Source organism: Tachyglossus aculeatus, chromosome 16 (genome assembly GCF_015852505.1).
Source record: "Tachyglossus aculeatus isolate mTacAcu1 chromosome 16, mTacAcu1.pri, whole genome shotgun sequence".
NCBI lineage: Eukaryota > Metazoa > Chordata > Mammalia > Monotremata > Tachyglossidae > Tachyglossus > Tachyglossus aculeatus.
The window spans coordinates 20,945,188-20,968,376 of NC_052081.1; the positions used below are offsets into that span (position 1 = coordinate 20,945,188).

General features: G+C 42.3%; 1 protein-coding gene across 1 annotated transcript in view; it reads left to right on the forward strand.

The window, feature by feature from the left end:
- DMBT1 (deleted in malignant brain tumors 1) overlaps nt 1–23,189 on the forward strand; it is a 160,769-nt gene that overhangs the window by 119,161 nt on the left and 18,419 nt on the right. Inside the window, 13 exon segments of the mRNA XM_038758605.1 lie at nt 1,136–1,171; nt 2,039–2,102; nt 2,912–2,997; nt 4,413–4,454; nt 4,775–4,810; nt 8,052–8,093; nt 8,414–8,449; nt 8,805–8,846; nt 11,492–11,533; nt 11,854–11,889; nt 13,505–13,546; nt 13,868–13,903; nt 15,996–16,031. Coding sequence (XP_038614533.1) covers nt 1,136–1,171; nt 2,039–2,102; nt 2,912–2,997; nt 4,413–4,454; nt 4,775–4,810; nt 8,052–8,093; nt 8,414–8,449; nt 8,805–8,846; nt 11,492–11,533; nt 11,854–11,889; nt 13,505–13,546; nt 13,868–13,903; nt 15,996–16,031 — 576 coding nt within the window.

Here is a 23,189-nt window from a genome sequence, read left to right on the forward strand (position 1 = left end):
GACAGGTCAGCCATGAGACAGACGAGAACAAAGTGAGTAGGTTGGCATTAGAAAAGCAAACTGTGCGGGCTGGATTTGTGGTAGGAATTCAGGGAGGTAAAGGGAGGAGGGGACAAGGTTAATAAGTACTTTAAAGCCGATGGTGAGGGGTTTCTGTTTGCAGAAGTGGATGGGGGATCATGCACTGAATGTTTTTGTAGAAAAATGACAAATAGTCTACAGGAGAAGCTTCGAAATTCCTATCTTATTAAAGACTTGGGGTTGGACATGTTGGGGTGAGATTTAAGGCCGGTTCTGCAGATCGACCCTAGAACTTTTTTGATATGTCAATCTGGAGCTGGTGCTGATGTTAAATATAAGGGAGGAGAGCCTCCTCAAGTATCGCCTGCTGTAACTGGTCAGGATGCTTTCAAAACTCCTTTGGCTACAGAAGAGTCCCATCTTGTAGCCATATTCCACTGCCCTGAGAAAAGAAACAAATGCCCAAATCCACGAGCAAATGACTTTTTCGTCCCCTGACCCAGAGCTCATTTTATTGTCCTGCATCATCCGTTCATTCTTCCAACATATAAAATGTCAAATTTTCCTTCTCTGTTTGTCTTTTGACCCTTCACATGACCTAGATTTAGTGGTATAACTGGACATAGTGGCAAATGACTTTCCTAGTTTATTTGAGAGTCAACATAACTAATGAATGATTCAGTTAAAATATGAACTTTAATCACCCATTTCATTATCGATAATATCCAAATCTGATTTTTACATTTCTCTAGGCACAGATTCCATGTCAGAAGAGGATGAAACTCCTTCACCTGGTAATGTGCATCTTTTGAGAGTTTTACAAACACAAAAAGAAAAGAATATTAAATAATTGCTCAGATTAACATTATATGAAATATTATATTACTCCATTGAAGAGTACTAGTTCCTTGAATTTTTGCAGCATTCTTATTTCCTCAAGCACATTCTTTCCAACGAGATGATTTCATCCTTAAAATACCCCTCAAAGATTAAGAGCATAATATCTCACAATAAAATCCAGGGATGTTTCCTTTATGTCTTTTTCTATGTTTCTTTCTAAACAGATGTGGAGAGCTCACAAAAGGAAACTTATTAGTCTCATTTTCTTTCTCAGGTATTTCCACTCCCAAAGACGTGGCTCATGTAAAAAGTAAGAATTTTTTTAATCTCTGAAGAATTATCTGGTTGTTCTGGGGCTTCTATACTTTTCTTTTCTGGGTCCCTTGACGCAGAGCTCATTTTACTGTCCTGCATCATCCATTTATTCTTCCAACATATAAAATGTCAAATTTTCCTTCTCTGTTTGTCTTCTGACCCTTCGCATGACCTAGATTTAGTGGTACAACTGGAGGTAGTGGTGAATGACTTTCCTAGTTTATTTGAGAGTAAAAATATCTAATGAATGGTTCAATATGAACCCCGGTGAACCTCAATTAATTGTATTTATTTAGCACATACTGTGTGCAGTGCACTGTACTAAGCACTGGGGAGAGTACAACATAACAATATAGCAGTCACATTCCCTGTCCACATCGAGCTTACAGTCTAGAGGGGGAGGCAGACATTAAGATAAAAAATAAATTATAAATATGTACATAAGTGCCAAGGGGCTGAGGGATGGGTGAATAAAGGGAGCATATCAGTGGGAGGCAGAAGAGAGTGGGAGGAGAGGAAACGAGGGCTTAATCAGGGAATACCTCTGGAGGAGATGTGCCTTCAATAAGGCTTTTAAGGCAAGGCAGGGAGAATGATCATCTATCACATATAAAGAGGGAAGCCTTCCAGGCCAGAAGCTGAATGTGGGGGACAGGTCAGCCATGAGACAGACGAGAACAAAGTGAGTAGGTTGGCATTAGAAGAGCAAACTATGCGAGCTGGATTTGTGGTAGGAATTCAGGGAGGTAAAAGGAGGAGGGGACAAGGTTAATAAGTGCTTTAAAGCCGACGGTGAGGGGTTTCTGTTTGCAGAAGTGGATTGGGGAATCATGCACTGAATGTTTTTGTGGAAAAATGACAGATAGTCTGCAGGAGGAGCTTCGAAATTCCTATCTTATTAAAGACTTGGGGTTGGACATGATGGGGTGAGATTTCAGGCTGGTTCTGCAGATCGATCCAAGAACTCTTTTGGCCTGTCAATCTAGAGCTAGTGCTGGAGTTAAATATAAGGGAGGAGAGCCTCCTCAAAAATCGCCTGTTGTAACTGTAGCCAACTCCTTTGGCTACAGAAGAGTCCCTGCTTGTAGCCATCTTCCACTGCCCTGAGAAAAGAAACAAATGCCCAAATCCATGGGCAAATGACTTTTTCGTCCCCTGACCCAGAGCTCATTTTACTGTCCTTCATCATCCATTTATTCTTCCAACATATAAAATGCCAAATTTTCCTTCTCTGTTTCTCTTTTGACCCTTCGCATGACCTAGATTTAGTGGTATAACTTGACATAGTGGCGAATGACTTTCCTAGTTTATTTGAGAATCAACATATCTAATGAATGATTCAATTAAAATATGAACCCCAGTGAACTTTAGTCACCTATTTCACTATAGATAATGTCCAAATCTGATTTTTACATTTCTTTAGGCACAGATTCAATGTCAGAAGAGGATGAAACTCCTTCACCTGGTAATAGTGCACCTTTTGAGAGTTTAACAACACAAGTAGAAAAGAATATTAAATAATTGCTCAGATTAACATTATATGAAATATTGTATTACTCCATTGAGGAGTACTAGTTCCTTGAATTTTTGCAGCACTCTTATTTCCTCAAGCACATTCTCTTCAACTAGATGATTTGATCCTTAAAATATCCCTCAAAGGTTAAGAGCATAATATCTCACAGTGAAATCCAGGAATGTCTCCTTTATGTCTTTTTCTATGTTTCTTTCTAAACAGATGTGGAGAGTACACAAAAGGAAACTTATTAGTATCATTTTCTTTCTCAGGCATTTCCACTCCTAAAGACATGGCTCCTATAAGAAGTAAGGTTTTTTTTAATCTCTGAAGAATTATCTGGTTGTTCTAGGGCTTCTATTCTTTTCTTTTCTGGGTCCCCTGACCCAGAGCTCACTTTACTGTCCTGCATCATCCATTTATTCTTCCAACATATAAAATGTCAAATTTTCCTTCTCCGTTTGTCTTCTGACCCTTCGCATGACCTAGATTTAGTGGAATAACTGGAGATAGTGGTGAATGACTTTCCTAGTTTATTTGCGAGTCAAAATATCTAATGAATGGTTCAATATGACCCCCAGTGAACCTCAATTAATTGTATTGATTGAGCACATACTGTGTGCAGTGCACTGTACTAAGCACTGGGGAGAGTACAACACAACAATACAGCAGTCACATTCCCTGCCCAAAACGAGCTTACAGTCTAGAGGGGGAGGCAGACATTAAGATAAATAAATAAATTATAAATATGTACATAAGTGCCAGGGGGCTGAGGGAGGGGTGAATAAAGGGAGCAAATAAGTGGGAGGCAGAAGAGAGTGGGAGGAGAGGAAATGAGGGCTGAATCAGGGAATACCTCTGGAGGAGATGTGCCTTCAATAAGGCTTTTAAGGCAAGGCAGGGACAATGATCATCTACCAGATATGAAGAGGGAAGGCTTCCAGGCCAGAAGCCGAATGTGGGGGACAGGTCAGCCATGAGACAGACGAGAACAAAGTGAGTAGGTTGGCATTAGAAGAGCAAACTGTTCGGGCTAGATTTGTGGTAGGAATTCAGGGAGGTAAAGGGAGGAGGGGACAAGGTTAATAAGTGCTTTAAAGCCGATGGTGAGGGGTTTCTGTTTGCAAAAGTGGATGGGGAATCATGCACTGAATGCTTTTGTAGAAAAATGACAAATAGTCTACAGGAGGAGCTTTGAAATTCCTATCTTATTAAAGAATTGGTGTTGGACATGATGGGGTGAGATTTAAGGCTGGTTTTGCAGATCGACCCTAGAACTTTTTTGACCTGTCAATCTGGAGCTAGTGCTGATGTTAAATATAAGGGAGTCCTCAAGTATCACCTGCTGTAACTGGTCAGGATGCTTTCAAAACTCCTTTGGCTACAGAAGAGTCCCTGCTTGTAGCCATCTTCCACTGCCCTGAGAAAAGAAACAAGTGCCCAAATCCACGAGCAAATGACTCTTTTGTCCCCTGACCCAGAGCTCATTTTATTGTCCTGCATCATCCATTTATTCTTCCAACATATAAAATGTCAAATTTTCCTTTTCTGTTTGTCTTTTGACCCTTCACATGACCTAGATTTAGTGGTATAACTGGACATAGTGGCAAATGACTTTCCTACTTTATTTGAGAGTCAACAACTAATGAATGATTCAGTTAAAATATGAAATCACCCATTTCATTATCGATAATATCCAAATCTGATTTTCACATTTCTCTAGGCACAGATTCAATGTCAGAAGAGGATGAAACTCCTTCACCTGGTAATAGTGCATCATTTGAGAGTTTTACAACACAAATAGAAAAGAATATTAAATAATTGCTCAGATTAACATTATATGAAATATTATATTACTCCATTGAAGAGTACTAGTTCCTTGAATTTTTGCAGCACTCTTATTTCCTCAAGCACATTCTTTCCAATGAGATGATTTGATCCTTAAAATACCCCTCAAAGATTAAGACCATAATATCTCACGATAAAATCCAGGGATGTCTCCTTTATGTCTTTTTCTACGTTTCTTTCTAAACAGATGTGGAGAGCACACAAAAGGAAACTTATTAGTATCATTATCTTTCTCAGGTATTTCCACTCCTAAAGACATGGCTCCTGTAAAAAGTAAGAATTTTTTTAATCTCTGAAGAATTATCTGGTTGTTCTAGGGCTTCTATTCTTTTCTTTTCTGGGTCCCCTGACCCAGAATTCATTCTACTGTCCTGCATCATCCATTTATTCATCCATTTATTGTTCCAACATATAAAATGTCAAATTTTCCTTCTCTATTTGTCTTCTGACCATTCGCATGACCTAGATTTAGTGGAATAACTGGAGATAATGGTGAATGACTTTCCTAGTTTATTTGCGAGTCAAAATATCTAATGAATGGTTCAGTATGAACCCCAGTGAACCTCAATTAATTGTATTGATTGAGCACATACTGTGTGCAGTGCACTGTACTAAGCACTGGGGAGAGTACATCACAACAATATAGCAGTCACATTCCCTGTCCACAACAAGCTTACAGTCTAGAGGGGGAGGCAGACATTAAGATAAATAAATTAATTATACACAAGTGCCAAGAGGGTGAGGGAAGAGTGAATAAAGGGAGCAAATCAGTGGGAGGCAGAAGGGAGTGGGAGAAGAAGAAATGAGGGCTGAATAAGGGAGTGCCACTTGTAGGAGATGTGCCTTCAATAAGGCTTTTAAGGCAAGGCAGGGACAATGATCATCTAACAGATATGAAGATGGAAGGCTTCCAGGCCAGAAGCCGAATGTGGGGGACAGGTCAGCCATGAGACTGACGAGAACAAAGTGAGTTGGTTGGCATTAGAAGAGAAAACTGTGTGAGCTGGATTTGTGGTAGAAATTCAGGGAGGTAAAGGGAGGAGGGGACAAGGTTAATAAGTGCTTTAAAGCCAATGGTGAGGGGTTTCTGTTTGCAGAAGTGGATGGGGAATCATGCACTGAATGTTTTTGTAGAAAAATGACAAATAGTCTACAGGAGGAGCTTCGAAATTCCTATCTTATTAAAGACTTGGGGTTGGACATGATGGGGTGAGATTTAAGGCTGGTTCTGCAGATTGATCCTAGAACTTCTTTGACCTGTCAATCTAGAGCTAATGCTTATGTTAAATATAAGGGAGGAGAGCCTCCCCAATTATCACCTGTTGTAACTGGTCAGGATGCTTCCAAAACTCCTCTGGCTACAGAAGAGTCCCTGCTTGCAGCCATCTTCCACTGCCCTGAGAAAAGAAACAAATGCCCAAATCCATGAGCAAATGACTTTTTCTCCCCCGACCCAGAGCTCAATTTAATGTCCTGCATCATCCATTTATTCTTCCAACATATAAAAAAGTCAAATTTTCCTTCTCTGTTTGTCTTTTGACCCTTCGCATGACCTAGATTGAGTGGTATAACTGGACATAGTGGCGAATGACTTTCCTAGTTTATTTGAGAGTCAACATATCTAATGAATAATTCGATTAAAATATGAACCACAGTGAACTTTAATCACCTATTTCACAATAGATAACGTCCAAATCTGATTTTTACATTTCTTTAGGCACAGATTCAATGTCAGAAGAGGATGAAACTCCTTCACCAGGTAATAGTGCACCTTTTGAGAGTTTAACAACACAAGTAGAAAAGAATATTAAATAATTGCTCAGATTAACATTATATGAAATATTATATTATTCTATTGAGGAGTACTAGTTCCTTGAATTTTTGCAGCACTCATTTCCTCAAGCACATTCTTTCCAACTAGATGATTTGATCCTTAAAATATCCCTCAAAGGTTAAGAGCATAATATCTCACAGTGAAATCCAGGGATGTCTCCTTTATGTCTTTTTCCATGTTTCTTTCTAAACAGATGTGGAGAGCACACAAAAAGAAACTTATTAGTATCATTTTCTTTCTCAGGTATTTCCACTCCTAAAGACGTGGCTCCTGTAAGAAGTAAGGTTTTTTTTAATCTCTGAAGAATCATCTGGTTGTTCTAGGGCTTCTATTCTTTTCTTTTCTGGGTCCCCTGACCCAGAGCTCATTTAACTGTCCTGCATCGTCCATTTATTCTTCCAACATATAAAATGTCAAATTTTCCTTCTCCGTTTGTCTTCTGACCCTTCACATGACCTAGATTTAGTGGAATAACTGGAGATAGTGGTGAATGACTTTCCTAGTTTATTTGCGAGTCAAAATATCTAATGAATGGTTCAATATGAACCCCAATGAACCTCAATTAATTGTATTGATTGAGCACATACTGTGTGCAGTGCACTGTACTAAGCACTGGGGAGAGTACAACATAAGAATATAGCAGTCACATTCCCTGTCCAAAACGAGCTTACAGTCTAGAGGGGGAGGTAGACATTAAGATAAATAAATAAATTATAAATATGTACATAAGTGCCAAGGGGCTGAGGGATGGGTGAATAAAGGGAGCAAATCAGTGGGAGGCAGAAGAGAGTGGGAGAAGAAGAAATGAGGGCTGAATCAGGGCATACCTCTGGAGGAGATGTGCCTTCAATAAGGCTTTTAAGGCAAGGCAGGGAGAATGATCATCTATCAGATATGAAGATGGAAGCCTTCCAGGCCAGAAGCCGAATGTGGGGAACAGGTCAGCCATGAGACAGATGAGAACAAAGTGAGTAGGTTGGCATTAGAAGAGCAAACCGTGCAGGCTGGATTTGTGGTAGGAATTCAGGGAGGTAAAGGGAGGAGGGGACAAGTGCTTTAAAGTGCTTTAAAGCCGATGGTGAGGGGTTTCTGTTTGCAGAAGTGGATGGGGAATCATGCACTGAATGTTTTTGTGGAAAAATGACAGACAGTCTACAGGAGGAGCTTCGAAATTCCTATCTTATTAAAGACTTGGGGTTGGACATGATGGGGTGAGATTTCAGGCTGGTTCTGCAGAACGATCCAAGAACTCTTTTGACCTGTCAATCTAGAGCTAGTTAAATATAAGGGAGGAGAGCCTCCTCAAGTATCGCCTGTTGTAACTGTAGCCAACTCCTTTGGCTACAGAAGAATCCCTGCTTGCAGCCACCTGCCACTGCCCTGAGAAAAGAAACAAATGCCCAAATCCATGAGCAAATGACTTTTTCGTCCCCTGACCCAGAGCTCATTCATCCATTTATTCTTACAACATATAAAATGTCAAATTTTCCTTCTCTGTTTGTCTTTTGACCCTTCACATGACCTAGATTTAGTGGTGGACATAGTGGTGAATGACTTTCCTAGTTTATTTGAGAGTCAACATATCTAATGAATGATTCAATTAAAATATGAACCCCAGTGAACTTTAATCACCCATTTCATTATCGATAACATCCAAATATGATTTTTACACTTCTCTAGGCACAGATTCAATGTCAGAAGAGGATGAAACTCCTTCACCTGGTAATAGTGCATCTTTTGAGAGTTTTACAACACAAATAGAAAAGAATATTAAATAATTGCTCAGATTAACATTATATGAAATGTTATATTACTCCATTGAAGAGTACTAGTTCCTTGAATTTTTTCAGCACTCTTATTTCCTCAAGCACATTCTTTCCAACTAGATGATTTGATCCTTAAAATATCCCTCAAAGGTTAAGAGCATAATATCTCACAGTGAAATCCAGGGATGTCTCCTTTATGTCTTTTTCTATGTTTCTTTCTAACCAGATGTGGAGAGCACACAAAAGGAAACTTATTAGTATCATTTTCTTTCTCAGGTATTTCCACTCCCAAAGACATGGCTCCTGTAAAAAGTAAGATTTTTTTTTAATCTCTGAAGAATCGTCTGGTTGTTCTAGGGCTTCTATTCTTTTCTTTTCTGGGTCCCCTGACCCAGAGCTCATTTAACTGTCCTGCATTGTCCATTTACTCTTCCAACATATAAAATGTCAAATTTTCCTTCTCTGACTTTTGACCCTTCACATGACCTAGATTTACTGGTATAAATGGAGATAGTGGTGAATGACTTTCCTAGTTTATTTGAGAGTCTATTAAATATCTAATCTAAAATATCTAATGAATGGTTCAATTAAAATATGAACCCCAGTGAACCTTAATCACCTATTTCAAGATAGATAACATCCAAATGTGATTTTTACATTTCTCTAGGCACAGACTCAACGTCAGAAGAGGATGAAACTCCTTCACCTGGTAATAGTCCACCTCTAGAGAAGCAGGGTGGCTCAGTGGAAAGAGCACGGGCTTGGGAGTCAGAGGTCATGGGTTCAAATCCCAGCTCCGCCACTTATCGGCTGTGTGACTTTGGGCAAGTCACTTCACTTCTCTGTGCCTCTGTTACCTCATCTGTCAAATGGGAATTAAGACTGTGAGCCCCACGAGGGACAACCTGATCACCTTGTATCCCCCCGGTGCTTAGAACCGTGCTTTGCTCATAGTAAGCACTTAACAAATACCCTCATCATTATTATTATTTTGATAGTTTTATAACACAAACAGGATAGAATTATTATTATTATTATTATTTACTTATAACTAAATAATTGCTCAGATTAACGTTATATGAAATTTTATATTAGTCCATTTAACAGTACTAGTTCCTTTAATTTTTGCAGCACTTTTATTTCCTCAAGCACATTCTTTTCAGCTAGATGATTTGATCCTTAAAATATCCCTCAAAGGTCAGGAGCATACTATCTCACAGTGAAATCCAGGGATGTTTCCTTTATGTCCTTGTTTCTTTCTAAATTGATGTGGAGAGCACACAAAAGGAAACTTATTAGTATCATTTGCTTTTTCAGGTATTTCCACTCCTAAAGAAGTGGCTCCTGTAACAACTAAGATTTTTTTTAATCTCTGAAGAATTATCTGGTTGTTCTAGGGCATCTATTCATTTCTATTTCAATGTCAATCCGTTGCATTTATTGAGCACATACTGTTTGCAGTGCGCTGTAATAAGCACTTGGTACAACCCAACAATACAGCAGTCACATACCCTGCCCAAATGAGCTTACAATCTAGAGAGGGAGATAGACATTAATATGAATAAATAAATTATGAATGTGTACATAAGTGCCAAAGGGGCTGAGGGAGGGGTGAATAAAGGGAGCAAATCAGTGGGAGGCAGAAAGGAGTGGGACATGAGGAAATGAGGACTGCCACTTGTAGGAGATGTGCCTTGAATAAGACTTTTAAGGCATGGCAGGGAGAATGATCATCAATCAGATATGAAGGGGGAAGGCTTCCAGGTCGGAAGCCAAATGTGGGGGAGAGGTCAGCCAGCCACGAGATAGATGAGACTGAAGTGAGTAGGTTGGCTTTCGAAGAGCATAGTGTGCAAGCTGGATTGCAGTGGGAAATCAGGGAGGTAAAGGGAGGAAGGGACAAGGTTAATAAGTGCTTTAAAGCCAATGGTGAGGGGTTTCTGTTTGATGCAGAAGTGGACTGGGAAACATGGACTTAAAGTTAGAATAATGATCTGGGCAGCAGTGAAGTGTGGCCTGGAGTGGATAGGTTAAATGTAAGGTGTTGGTGGGCCATGCAAGGAGAGATGTCCTGAAGACAGGAGGAAAAGTGGGAGCACAGAGGAGAGAGATCAGAGATGTAGATTTGGGAATCATCTGCATACAGAGAGTCGTTAAAGACATGGGAACACTCCAAGGGAGTGGGTGGACATGGAGGATAGGAGGAAACCCAGAAATGAACATTCCCATAGTTTCCGGTGTCAGAGGAAGAGCAGGAGCCCAAGAAAGAGACTGAGAATGAGCAGCCAGATGGGAGGGGGACTAGAAGAAGAAAGTGTCAGTGAGGCCAAGTTTGGGTAATGTTTCCAGGAGAAGGGGATGTTCGACATTGCGGAAGGCAGCTGAGCGGTCGAGGAGATTTCAGATTCATGAGGGGCCACTGAATTTGGAAAAAAGGATTTCATTGGTGACCTTTGAGAGGGCGGTTTTAATGGAGTGAAGAAAGTGGAGAGCAGATTCGAGGGAATCTAAGCATTTAGGAGAATATAATCTAACAGAGGGACAGACATCTTCCCTGCCCACAATGAGTTTACAGTTAGAAGATTTTTCTAAGTGCTTGGGAGAACACAATTTAGCTGAGTTGGTGGACATATTCCATGCCTGAAAGGAGCTTACGGTCTAGAGGAGAGGGGACATTCTAAAGGGGATAATGATGGTATTTGTTAAGCATTTACGCTATGCCAAGTACTGTACTAAGCACTTAGACGCAGGATAATCAGGTTAAACACAGCCTCTGTCCATATGGGACATAGTCTACAGGAGGAGCTTCGAAATTCCTGTCTTATTAAAGACTTGGGGTTGGACATGATGGGGTGAGATTTAAAGCCGGTTCTGCAGATCGATCCTAGAACTTTTTTGACCTGTCAATCTAGAGCTAGTGCTTGCGTTAAATATAAGGGAGGAGAGCCTCCCCAAGTATCACCTGATGTAACTGGTCAGGATGCTTTCAAAACTCCTCTGGCTACAGAAGAGTCCCTGCTAGAAGCCATCTTCCATTGTCCCGAGAAAAGAAACAAATGCCCAAATCCATGAGCAAATGACTTTTTCCTCCCCTGACCCAGAGCTCATTTTACTGTCCTGCATCATCCACTTATTTTTCCAACATATAAAAAAGTCACATTTTTCTTCTCTGTTTGACCCTTCACATGACCTAGATTTAATGGTATAACTGGAGATAGCGGTGAATGACTTTCCTAGTTGATTTGAGAGTCAACATATTTCATGAATGGTTCAATTAAAATATAAACCCCAGTGAACTTTAATTACCCATTTCACTATCGATACCATCCAAATCTGATTTTCACATTTCTCTAGGTACAGATTCAATGTCAGAAGAGGATGAAACTCCTTCACCTGGTAATAGTCCACCTTTCGAGAATTTTATAACACAAATAGCATAAAATATTAAATAATTGCTCAGATTATTGTTATATGAAATATTATATTATTCCATTGAATAGAACTAGTTCCTTGAATTTTTGCAGCACTTTGATTTCCATAAGCACATTCTCTTCAACTAGACGATTTGATCCTTAAAATATCCCTCAAAGGTTAGGAGCATAATATCTCACAGTGAAATCTAGAGATGTTGCCTTTATGTGCTTTTCTTTGTTTCTTTCTAAGTAGATGTGGAGAGCACACAAAAGGAAACTTACTAGTATCATTTTCTTTCTCAGGTATTTCCACTCATACAGAAGTGGCTCCTGTAACAAGTAAGATTTTTTTCATCTCTGAAGAATTATCTGGTTGTTCTAGGGCTTCTATTCATTTCTATTTCAATGTAAATCAATTATATCTATTGAGCACACACTGTGTGCAGGGCACTGTACTAAGCACTTGGGAGAGTACAACCCAACAATATAGCAGTCACATTCCCTGCCCAAAACGAGCTTACAGTCTAGAGAGGGAGACAGACATTAATCGGAATAAATAAATTATGAATATGTACATGAGTACCAAGGGGCTGAGGGAGGGGGGAATAAAGGGAACAAATCAATGGGAGGCAGAAGGGAGTGGGAGAAGAAGAAATGAGGGAGAAGCAGGTGGCTCAGTGGAAAAAGCCTGGGCTTTGGAGTCAGAGTTCATGGGTTCAAATCCCGGCTCCGCCAATTGTCAGCTGGGTGACTTTGGGCAAGTCGCTTCACTTCTCCGGGCCTCAGTTACCTCATCTGTAAAATGGGGATTAAGCTGTGAGCCCCACGTGGGACAACCTTGATTAACTTCTATCTGCCCCCCCCCAGCGCTTAGAACAGTGCTTGGCACATAGTAAGTGCTTAACAAATACCAACATTATTATTGAAGCAGCGTGGCTCAGTGGAAAGAGCCCGGGCTTTGGAGTCAGAGGTCAGGGGTTCAAATCCCGGCTCCACCACTTCATCATCATCAATCGTATTTATTGAGCGCTTACTGTGTGCAGAGCACTGTACTAAGCGCTTGGGAAGTACAAGTTGGCAACATATAGAGACAGTTCCTACCCAACAGTGGGCTCACAGTCTAAAAGGGGGAGACAGAGAACAAAACCACTTGTCAGCTGTGTGACTTTGGGCAAGTCACTTCACTTCTCTGGGCCTCAGTTACCTCATCTGGAAAATGGGGATTAAGACTGTGAGCCCCTCATGGGGCAACCTGATCACTTTGTAACCTCCCCAGCACTTAGAACAATGCTTTGCACATAGTAAGCGCTTAATAAATGCCATTATTATTATTATTATTAATGTACTTAGGTAGACACAAGGTAATCTAGTTAAACACAACCTCTGTCCATATGGGACATAGTGAAAAGGAGGAACTTAGAAATTCCTGTCTAATTAAAGACTTTGTGTTTGACAAAATGGGGTGAGATTTAAGGCTGGTTTTGCAGATCAATCTCCAAACTTTTTTGACCTGTCAATCTACAGCTAGTGATGGCGTTAAAAATTAGGGAGGAGATCCTCCCCATGTATCGACTGTTGTAATTGGACAGGATGCTTTCAAAACTCCTTTGGCTACAGAAGAGTCCCATCTTGAAGCCATCTGCCACTGTCCTGGGAAAAAAAACAAATGCCCAAATCCATGAGCAAATGACTTTTTCCTCCCCTGACTCAGAGCTCCTCTTACTGTCCTGTATCATCCATTTATTTTTCCAACATATTAAAAAGTCAAATACTCCTTCTCTGTCTTTGGACCCGTCGCATGACCTAGATTTAGTGGTATAACTGGAGATAGTGGTGAATGACTTTCCTAGTTTATTTGAGAGTCAACATATTTAATGAATGTTGAACCCCGGTGAACCCTAGTCATCTATTTCACTAGAGATACCATCCAAATCTGATTTTTACATTTCTCTAGGTACAGATTCAATGTCAGAAGAGGATGAAACCCCTTCACCTGGTAATGGTCCACCTTTTGAGAGTTTTATAACACAGATAGAATCGAATATTAAATAATTGCTCAGGTTAATGTTATCTGGCATATTATATTATTCCATTTCATAGTACTAGTTCCTTGAATTTTTGCAGCACTTTTATTTCCTCAAGCACATTCTCTTCAACTAGATGATTTGATGCTTAAAATATCCCTCAAAGGTTAGGCGCATAATGTCTCAGAGTGAAATCCAGGGATGTTGCCTTTATGTCTTTTTCTGGGTTTCTTTCTAAATAGATGTGAAGAGCACAAAAAAAGGAATCTTATTAGTATCATATTGTTTTTCAGGTATTTCCACTCATACAGAAGTGGCTCCCGTAACAAGTAAGATTTTTTTAATCTCTGAAGAATTACCTGCTTGTTCTGGGCTGGGAGGTCAGCAAGGAGACTGATGCAGTAATCCAGGCAGGATAGGATAAGTGATTTTATTGGCACAGTAGCAGTTTGGATGGAGAGGAAAGCGTGGATTTTAGAATGTTGTGAATTTGGAACCGACAAGATTTCGTGATGAATATGTGCGTTGAATGAGAGAGGGGAGTCAAGGAAAACTCCAAGGTCACAGGCTTTTGAGACAGGAAGGCTAGTCCCATTTACAGGGTTGGGAAAGTCAGGGGGAGGACAGGGTTTGGGTGAAAAGATAAGGAATTCTGTTTTGGACATGTAAAGTCTGAGGTGATGGGAGAACATCCAAGCAGAAATATCTTGAAGGCAGGAGGAGAGAGGGAGAGAGGTCAGGGCTGGAGATGTAGTTTTGGGTATCCTCTGCATAGAGGTGGTTGTTGAATCCACGGGAGTGAATGAGTTCTCCATGGGAGTGGGAATGGACATGGAGAATAGCATGGGACCCCATAGTTAGGGGTGGGAGGCAGATGAGGAGCCCGCAAAAGAAATTGATAATGAGCAGCCAGAGAGATAAGAGGAGAACCAGGAGAGGACAGTGCCAGTGAAGCCGAGGTCGGATAACGTTTCCAGCAGAAGGGGTGGTCGACAGCTGAGCAACCTAGGAGAATTAGGATGGAGTAGAGGCCATTAGATGATTGGTGGCCTTTGAGAGAGTGGTTTCTGCAGAGGGAAGGGGATGGAAGCAGATTGGAGAGGGTCAGGGAGAGAACTGGAAGAGAGAAATTTAAGACGGGGGATGTAGACACCTCACTCAAGGACTTTGGAGAGGCACGGAAGGAGAGAGATTGAGTGATTGATTGATTGACTGATTGATTGAGTGATAACTGGACGGAGCCACGGAGGTCAAGGGAGGGTTTTTTTTCGGATTGGGGAAACTTGGGCATGTTTGAAAGCAGTGGGAAAGAAGCCACTGGAGAATGACCAGTTGAAGATGGACATTAGGGTAGGAAGAAGGGGGGGGGGGGTGAGTGTTTTGATAAAGTGCAGAGGAATGGGGTGGATTTTGAGAGAAGGCAGGAGATCTCCTCTAGAGAGGAAAGATGGGACAGTTGAAAAAAGGACAGGAGGGGTGAAGTGTTGGGGAGGGACAGTGGAGATTTTAGGAAGATCATGCCTGATAGTGTCAATTTTCTTAAAAGAGATGGCCAAGTCATTGGGGGTTTGAGGAGGGAGTTAAATGTCCGGAATGACTGGCAAGGCCGATGGGCACGGGTGTCAGTAAGGGTGGAGAAATCATTTTAGTGGGCAGATGAGTGGGCAGAGTTAAAGCATGCTAGGATAAACTGATCTACCAGCAGCGTTCTGTGGCTCATGCACGAGAGCAGAGCGGGTGGACTGTGGAGGTGAGCCAGGGGCTGTGAGTTAGTGGTGAGAGATCGATGAAGGCGTAGGGGAGCGAGGGAGTTGAGTTCAGCAGAGAAGGTGGTGGTAAGATCGTCATTTTGGTCATCACGGAAAGGTCGTTGGGGTTTGGAGGCTAAGTGAGGTGTGACGAGTTGAGAAAATCCAACATCTATGCGGATATTGAAGTCCCCGGGGATCAATGTGGGCATGGAGAAAGAGAGGAGGAATTTGAGAAAGGGATCAAAATGGTTAAGGAAATTGGAGATGGGCTAGTGGTAGATGACCATTATTATAATCTGCAGTGGGCAACAGAGGCAGATGGGCCTCGAAAGAAGGGAAAGAAACGGATGGACGAGGTGGAATGGTGGGGCATGAGAGGGAAGCCGACACCTCGTCCTTTTTTCCCAGTGAGTCTGGGGGAGTGGGAGAAGATGAAGCCCCCTCTGGAAAGAGCAGCAGGAGAGACCACGTCATCTGGGGGGAGCCAGATTTCAGTGATGGCGAGGAGGAATAATGGTGGGGTCAGGAACAGGTCAAGGATGAAGGGAAGCTCCCCCATGATGGAGCAGGGATTCCACAGAACTTGGAACAGTGCTCTGCACAGACTGTGTGCTTGATAAATACCGTGATGTGGTTGATTTTAATTTGTTTTGTATTGTTTTTATTTCAGCTTCATTCGAAGCAAAAAAAGTGACGCCTTCACCTGGTAATTTTGTTCGCTCTTATTTCTTCTCATGAATAATAATAATGATTATGATGGTATCTGTTAAGCATTTACTATGTGCAAAGCACTGTTCTAAGTGCCGGGGAGGTTACAAGATGATCAGGTTGTCCCACGGGGGGCTCACAGTTTTAATCCCCATTTTACAGATGAGGTAATTGAGGCCCAGAGAACTGAAGTGACTTGCCCAAAGTCACACAGCTGACAGTTGGCAGAGCCGGGATTTGAACCCATGACCTCGAACTCCCAAGCCAATGCTCTGTATACTGAGCCACGCTGCTTCTCTGAATGAATGAAGTCTAGACTGTGAGCCCACTGTTGGGTAGGGACCGTCTCTATATGTTGCCAACTTGTACTTCCCAAGCGCTTAGTACAGTGCTCTGCACACAGTAAGCGCTCAATAAATACAATTGATTGATGTGTGGAGATCCATGTTCTTGTTTTTATGGAATTTCCCCATTGCCATGTTGACATTACATGTTCCTCTGCTCACATCGACTACACGGAAATCTTATTTTCCTTAAATTCCCTAACCCAGAGTGACGTCAAAAAAATTATCGCTTTTTCCACCTCAAGCCAACTAGTCACTGTCGGACTTAATCAACCATTCTAGCCTTTCTCCACATTTGTACTCATGTCCTCTTTAAAGCTATATTATTCTAATGCTCAGGGTCTATTATTCACAATCAAAATGACAAACAAGACATTTGAAAAATAGGGGGCTACAGGAGTAAAAGTTTTCTTACCTGTTCTCTTTTCATAATCTCTACTAACCAGCACCTGGGCTTTCCAAAGAAGGACATATCTATTCTATTTATTTTATTTTGTTAGTATGTTTGGTTTTGTTCTCTGTCTCCCCCTTCTAGACTGTGAGCCCACTGTTGGGTAGGGACCGTCTCTATATGTTACCAGCTTGTACTTCCCAAGCGCTTAGTACAGTGCTCTGCACACAGTAACCACTCAATAAATACGACTGATTGATTGACTGACAATAATCGCCAAAAGGAGTTTACAGAGTTTGATAATCATTGTGGTATTTGTTACGCACTTACTATGTTTCAGGCACCTTTGTCAGGGTGGATACAAACAAATCAGGCTGGACACGGTCCCTGTCCCACATGGGACCCTGAGTCTCAAACCCCATTTTACAGATGAGGTTACTGAGGCACAGAGAGGTTAAGTGACTTGGCCAAGGCAGCCAAGTGGGAGAACCGGGATTAGAACCCAGGTCCTTCTGACACCGAAGCCCCTCCTCTAACCAGTAGGCCATGTTGCTTCCCACGCTGCTGATTCCCGGAGTGTACACAGTCTCCTGCGGTATTAGAGAAGCAGCGTGGCTCAGTGGAAAAGAGCTCGGGCTTTGGAGTCAGAGGTCATGGGTTCAAATCCCGGCTCCACCACTTGTCAGCTGTGTGACTTTGGGCAAGTCACTTCACATTTGGTTTTGTTCTCTGTCTCCCCCTTCTAGACTGTGAGCCCACTGTTGGGTAGGGACTGTCTCTATATGTTGCCAACTTGTACTTCCCAAGCGCTTAGTACAGTGCTCTGCACACAGTAAGCGCTCAATAAATAAGATTGATTGATTGATTGATTCTCTGGGTCTTGGTTCCCTCATCTGTAAAATGGGGGTGAAGACTGTGAGCCCCCCATGGGACAACCTCATCACCTTGTAACCTCCCCAGAGCTTAGAACAGTGCTTTGCACATAGTAAGCACTTAATAAATGCCGTCATTATTATTATTATTAGCATAAACTCTCTGCTAATCGAAATCCTCACTCCTCTCTTACCTGGGCACTCCGTAATTCCAGGAGACAAGTTCATAAACCTTATCCATGCCACCTTACAGAGCTACGGGAACCAAGTCGGAATAGTGAGTTTCCGACTCCGCAGATTACCTGTGCGTGTGGGCTACACAGGCCTGCTCTTTGGTTAGGAACAGGATAACCAAGATTTCTGAGTTAAGGATTCCAGTTAGACTGAGGAGCGGAATTGGTACCCCACACTTTTCCAGATCTGGCTACAAATACTCCAAATTTACACCCAGGGATAACCATTTTCTCCAGGATAATCAACTGTCGCTCTCTCTCTTTCTCCCCTGCCCCCTGCCTCGGGGGAGACGGAAGAAGCAGCATGTTCCTCGCCGCCACCTCAATTCCTGTGTCCCTCTGCTCTCCTGGCTCCTAGCTCTCTCGCTTTCTCTTCATTCATTCAGTTGTGTTTATTGAGCGCTTACTGGGTGCAGAGCACTGTACTAAGCGCTTGGAAAATGCAATACAGCAATAAAGAGAGACAATCCCTGCCCCTGCCGTTTGCTTCCTTTGCGTTCCACGTCACCCCCTCTAGAGAAGCAGCGTGGCTCGGTGGAAAGAGCCCGGGCTTTGGAGTCAGAGGTCATAGGTTCAAATCCCGGCTCCGCCATTCATTCATTCAATCGTATTTATTGAGCGCTTACTGTGTGCAGAGCACTGTACTAAGCACTTGGGAATCAATCAATCGTATTTATTGAGTGCTTACTGTGTGCAGAGCACTGTACTAACCAATCAATCAATCAATCATATTTATTGAGTGCTTACTGTGTGCAGAGCACTGTACTAAGCACTTGGGAATCAATCAATCGTATTTATTGAGCGCTTACTGTGTGCAGAGCACTGTACTAATCAATCAATCAATCGTATTTATTGAGCACTTACTGTGTGCAGAGCACTGTACTAAGCACTTGGGAAGTACAAGTTGGCAACATAGAGAGATGGTCCCTACCCAACAGCAGGCTCACAGTCTAGAAGGGACTGCCAGTTGTCAGCTGTGTGACTTTGGGCAAGTCACTTCACTTCTCCAGGCCTCAGTTCCCTCATCTGTAAAATGGGGATGAAGACTGTGAGCCCCAAGTGGGACAACCTGATCACCTTGTAACCTCCCCAGCGCTTAGAACAGTGCTTTGCACATAGTAAGTGCTTAATAAATGCCATCATTATTATTATTATTATTAGGCAAGACAGTACAAGTTCCTATGATCTACAGCCTTCCTGGACCCACATCAGCATTTCTTACTGATTTGCCAGGCTTCTTTCCTTCCTGATCCTGGCAGACTCCAATAATAATGACAATAATAATAATAATAATAATAATAGTATTTGTTAAGCACTTATTATCTGTATGTTGCCAACTTGTACTTCCCAAGCACTTAGTACAGTGCTCTGCACACAGTAAGCGCTCAATAAATACAATTGATTGATTGATTGATCTGTCAGGCACTGTACTAAGCACTGGGGTGGATACAAGCAAATTGGGTTGGACACAGTTCCTGTCCCACGTGGGGCTCACAGTCTTAATCCCCATTTTATTATGAGGTAACTGAGGCCCAAAGAAGTGAAGTGACTTGCTCAAGGACAAATGGCATACAAGTGGCGGAGCGGGGATTAGAACCCATGACCTTCGCACTCCCAGGCCTGCACTTTATCCACTGAAGCAGAAAAGCAGCGTGACTCAGTGGGAAGAGCCCGGGCTTAGGAGTCAGAGGTCATGGGTTCAAATCCTGGCTCTGTCAATTGCCAGCTGTGTGACTTTGGGCAAGTCACTTCACTTCTCCGTGCCTCAGTTCCCTCATCTGTAAAATGGGGATTAAGACTGTGAGCCCCCCGTGGGACAACCTGATCACCCTGTAACCTCCCCAGCACTTAGAACAGTGCTTGGCACATAGTAAGCGCTTAATAAATGCCATCATTATTATTATTGTTATTGGGAGCCAGAGGTCATGGGTTCTAATCCTGGCTCCCCTGAATGTCTGCTGTGTGCCCTTGGGCAAGTCACTTGACTTCTCTGAGCCTCAGTTCCCTCATCTATAAAATGGGGATTAAGACTGTGAGCCCCCCATGGGACAACCTGATCACCTTGTAACCTCCCCAGTGCTTATAACAGTGCTTTGCACATAGTAAGCGCTTAATAAATGCCATTATTATTATCATTATTATTAAGATCTCCTCTCTGACTCAAGTCATCTATTCATAGTTAAATTCACTTCAGAGTTTTCATTTCAAAATGTTTCTGAAAATTGACGATTGTAAGACCCACTTGGGCAGGGCCAGAATTTGTTCAGGCAACTGCCCGGCTAAGGTTTCACGGCTGTTAAATACAGTGTCCGTGAGTTAATGGACGCTCCACTCTTCCATAACGTGTGCTTTCTGTCTCTTGAATGAGGTTAGGGAATTAAGGACTATTCTCTCAGTCCATCAGTGATATTTATTGAGGGCAGAACACCGTACGTAATGCTTATGGGAAAACAGTGAAAAGGAGTGGGTACAGATGGTCCCTGCCCACAGAGCACTAACAGACTAGAGCAGTGAGTTGGACGATAAATAAAAATAAAACAGATCTGGAGAAGACTGCTGTGGGGCTCAAGGAGGAGGGAACAGCAAAGTGCTTTAGGGGAAGAGAAGCCTCCCTCTAGCTCACTGTGGGCTACTAACTTTGTTATACTGTAAGATTATAATAATAATAATGATAATGGCATTTGTTAAGCGCTTACTATGTGCAAAGCACTGTTTTAAGCACTCGGGGGATACAAGATGATCAGGTTGTCCCACGTGGGGCTCACAGTCTTAATCCCCATTTTACAGATGAGGGAACTGAGGCACAGAGAAGTGAAGCGACTTGCCCAAAGTCACCCAGCTGACAATTGGCGGAGCCGGGATTTGAACCCTTGACCTCCGACTCCAAAGCCCAGGCTCTTTCCACTGAGCCCCGCTGCTTCTCGGAGTTAGACATTAAAATAAAAATCACATAGATCTGGAGAAGACTGCTGTGGTGCTCAGGGAGGAGGGAGGGAACAGCAAAGTGCTTTAGGGGAAGAGAAGCCTCCCTCTAGCTCATTATGGGCCACTAACTTTGTTATACTGTAAGATTATAATAATAATAATAATAATGATGGCATTTGTTAAGCGCTTACTATGTGCAAAGTACTGTTTTAAGCACTCGGGGGATACAAGATGATCAGGTTGTCCCATGTGGGGCTCACAGTCTTAATCCCCATTTTACAGATGAGGCTCAGAGAAGTGAAGTGGCTTGCCCAAGGTCACACAGCAGACACGTGGCAGAGCCGGGGTTAGAACCCATGACCTCTGACTCCCAAGCCCGGGCTCTTGCCACTGAGCCACGCTGCTCCCGAGTGTCTAGTACAGTGCTATACACACAGTAAGCGCTCAATAAATATGATTGATTGACAGGTGACCCAGGAGGGAAGTGAGGGTTTAATCACGGAAGGCTTCTTGGAGGAGAAATTGTTTTGGAAGGGCTTTGAAGGTGGAGAGCGAGGTGGTCTGTTTGATGTGAAGACAGATGGGCAGCCATTGGTGGTTTTTGAGGAAAGACAAGATGTGGACCGAAAAGCTTTTTTAGAAAATTGACCCATGCAGCAGGGTGGAATATGGACTGGAGAGGGGAGAGATAGGAGGCAGGTGCTTGATGTAATAAAAAAATAAAGGCATTTGTTAAGCGCTTACTATGTGCAGAGCACTGTTCTAAGCGCTGGGGGGGATACAAGGTGATCAAGTTGTCCCACGTGGGGCTCACAGTCTTAGTCCCCATTTTGCAGATGAGCTAACTGAGGCTCAGAGAAGTGAAGTGACTTGCCCAAGGTCACACAGCAGACGTGTGGTGGAGCCGGGATTCGAACCCGTGACCTCTGACTCCAAAGCCCGGGCTCTTTCCACTGAGCCACGCTGCTTCTCTAGTCAAGGCGGGAGAGAATAAGTCATTGGGAAGGAGTAGTAGCGGTCTGGGTGGCTTTAGGGATTTTGAGAAGGGAGAACTGACAGGATTTGGTGCCAAATTGAGTTGAAGGAGAGACGATGAGTCAAGGAAAATGCCAAGGCTTGTGAGACAGGGAAAATGGTGGCGTTGTCTACGGTGATGGCAAAGTCTGGGAGAGTAGAGGGTTTGAGAAAATAAGAAGCACATCCATCTGTACAGAAAGCCATGTAATTTCTAAAGAAGATCAATCAATCATTTAATAATAATAATAATAATGGCATTTATTAAGCGCTTACTATGTGCGTTGCACTGTTCTAAGTGCTGGGGAGGTTACAAGGTGATCAGGTTGTCCCACACGGGGCTCACAGTCTTAATCCCCATTTTACAGATGAGGGAACTGAGACACAGAGAAGTTAAGTGACTGGTCCAAAGTCACACAGCTGAAAATTGGCGGAGCCGGGATTTGAACCCATGACCTCGGACTCCAAAGCACGGGCTCTTTCCACTGAGCCACGCTGCTTCTCTATTGAGTTATTGAGTTCTTACTGTGTGCAGGGCACTGTACTCAGCTCTTGGGAGAGTACAACAATATAACAAACACATTCCCTACCCACAATGAGCTTACAGTCTAGAGGGGGAGACAGGCATAAATATACATCAATTTATGTATATTAGAAATGGACAGATATGTACCTAAGTAATAATAATAACGATGGCATTTGTTAAGTGCTTACTATGTGCAAAGCACTTTGCATTCAAGCAGTAGCACTGGAGTTTTCCTTAATGTGGGGTTCATCTACAATGTCACCCTCGTGTTGTAGGGAAAATGAACGCGTCATAAATCTATGTCTGTGTCAGTTATTACTTCTCCAAAGTGTGGTTAATGTCATCAATAAATACCATAATAACCACGATAATGTTAATAATGATCTGTTGCCTTTTCAGCCCATTCAAAGACAACTGGATCATTCACTCTAAACGGTAATTCCATTTTCCTTTTTGCCTTATGGATTAGGGGATTTTTCCATGTGTAAATCCAAGGCACACAAGCTCCGTGGGCTCTCATCCCAGTGGAAGCTCGGATATGTACCGAAGTAGAGTTGTGTGCATTCAAACAGCAGTGTTGTGTTGTCAACTTGTACTTCCCAAGCGCTTAGTACAGTGCTCTGCACACAGTAAGCGCTCAATAAATACAATTGAATGAATGAATGAATGTTGGAGTTTTCCTTAATGTGGGGTTCATCTATAATGTAACCCTCATGTTGTAGGGAAAATGAATGCATCATAAATCTGTGTCTGAGTCAATTATGACTTCTCTAAAATGTGGTTTATCTGTCATCAATAAATACCATAATAACCATGATAATGTTAATAATGACCATGATAATGTTAATAAT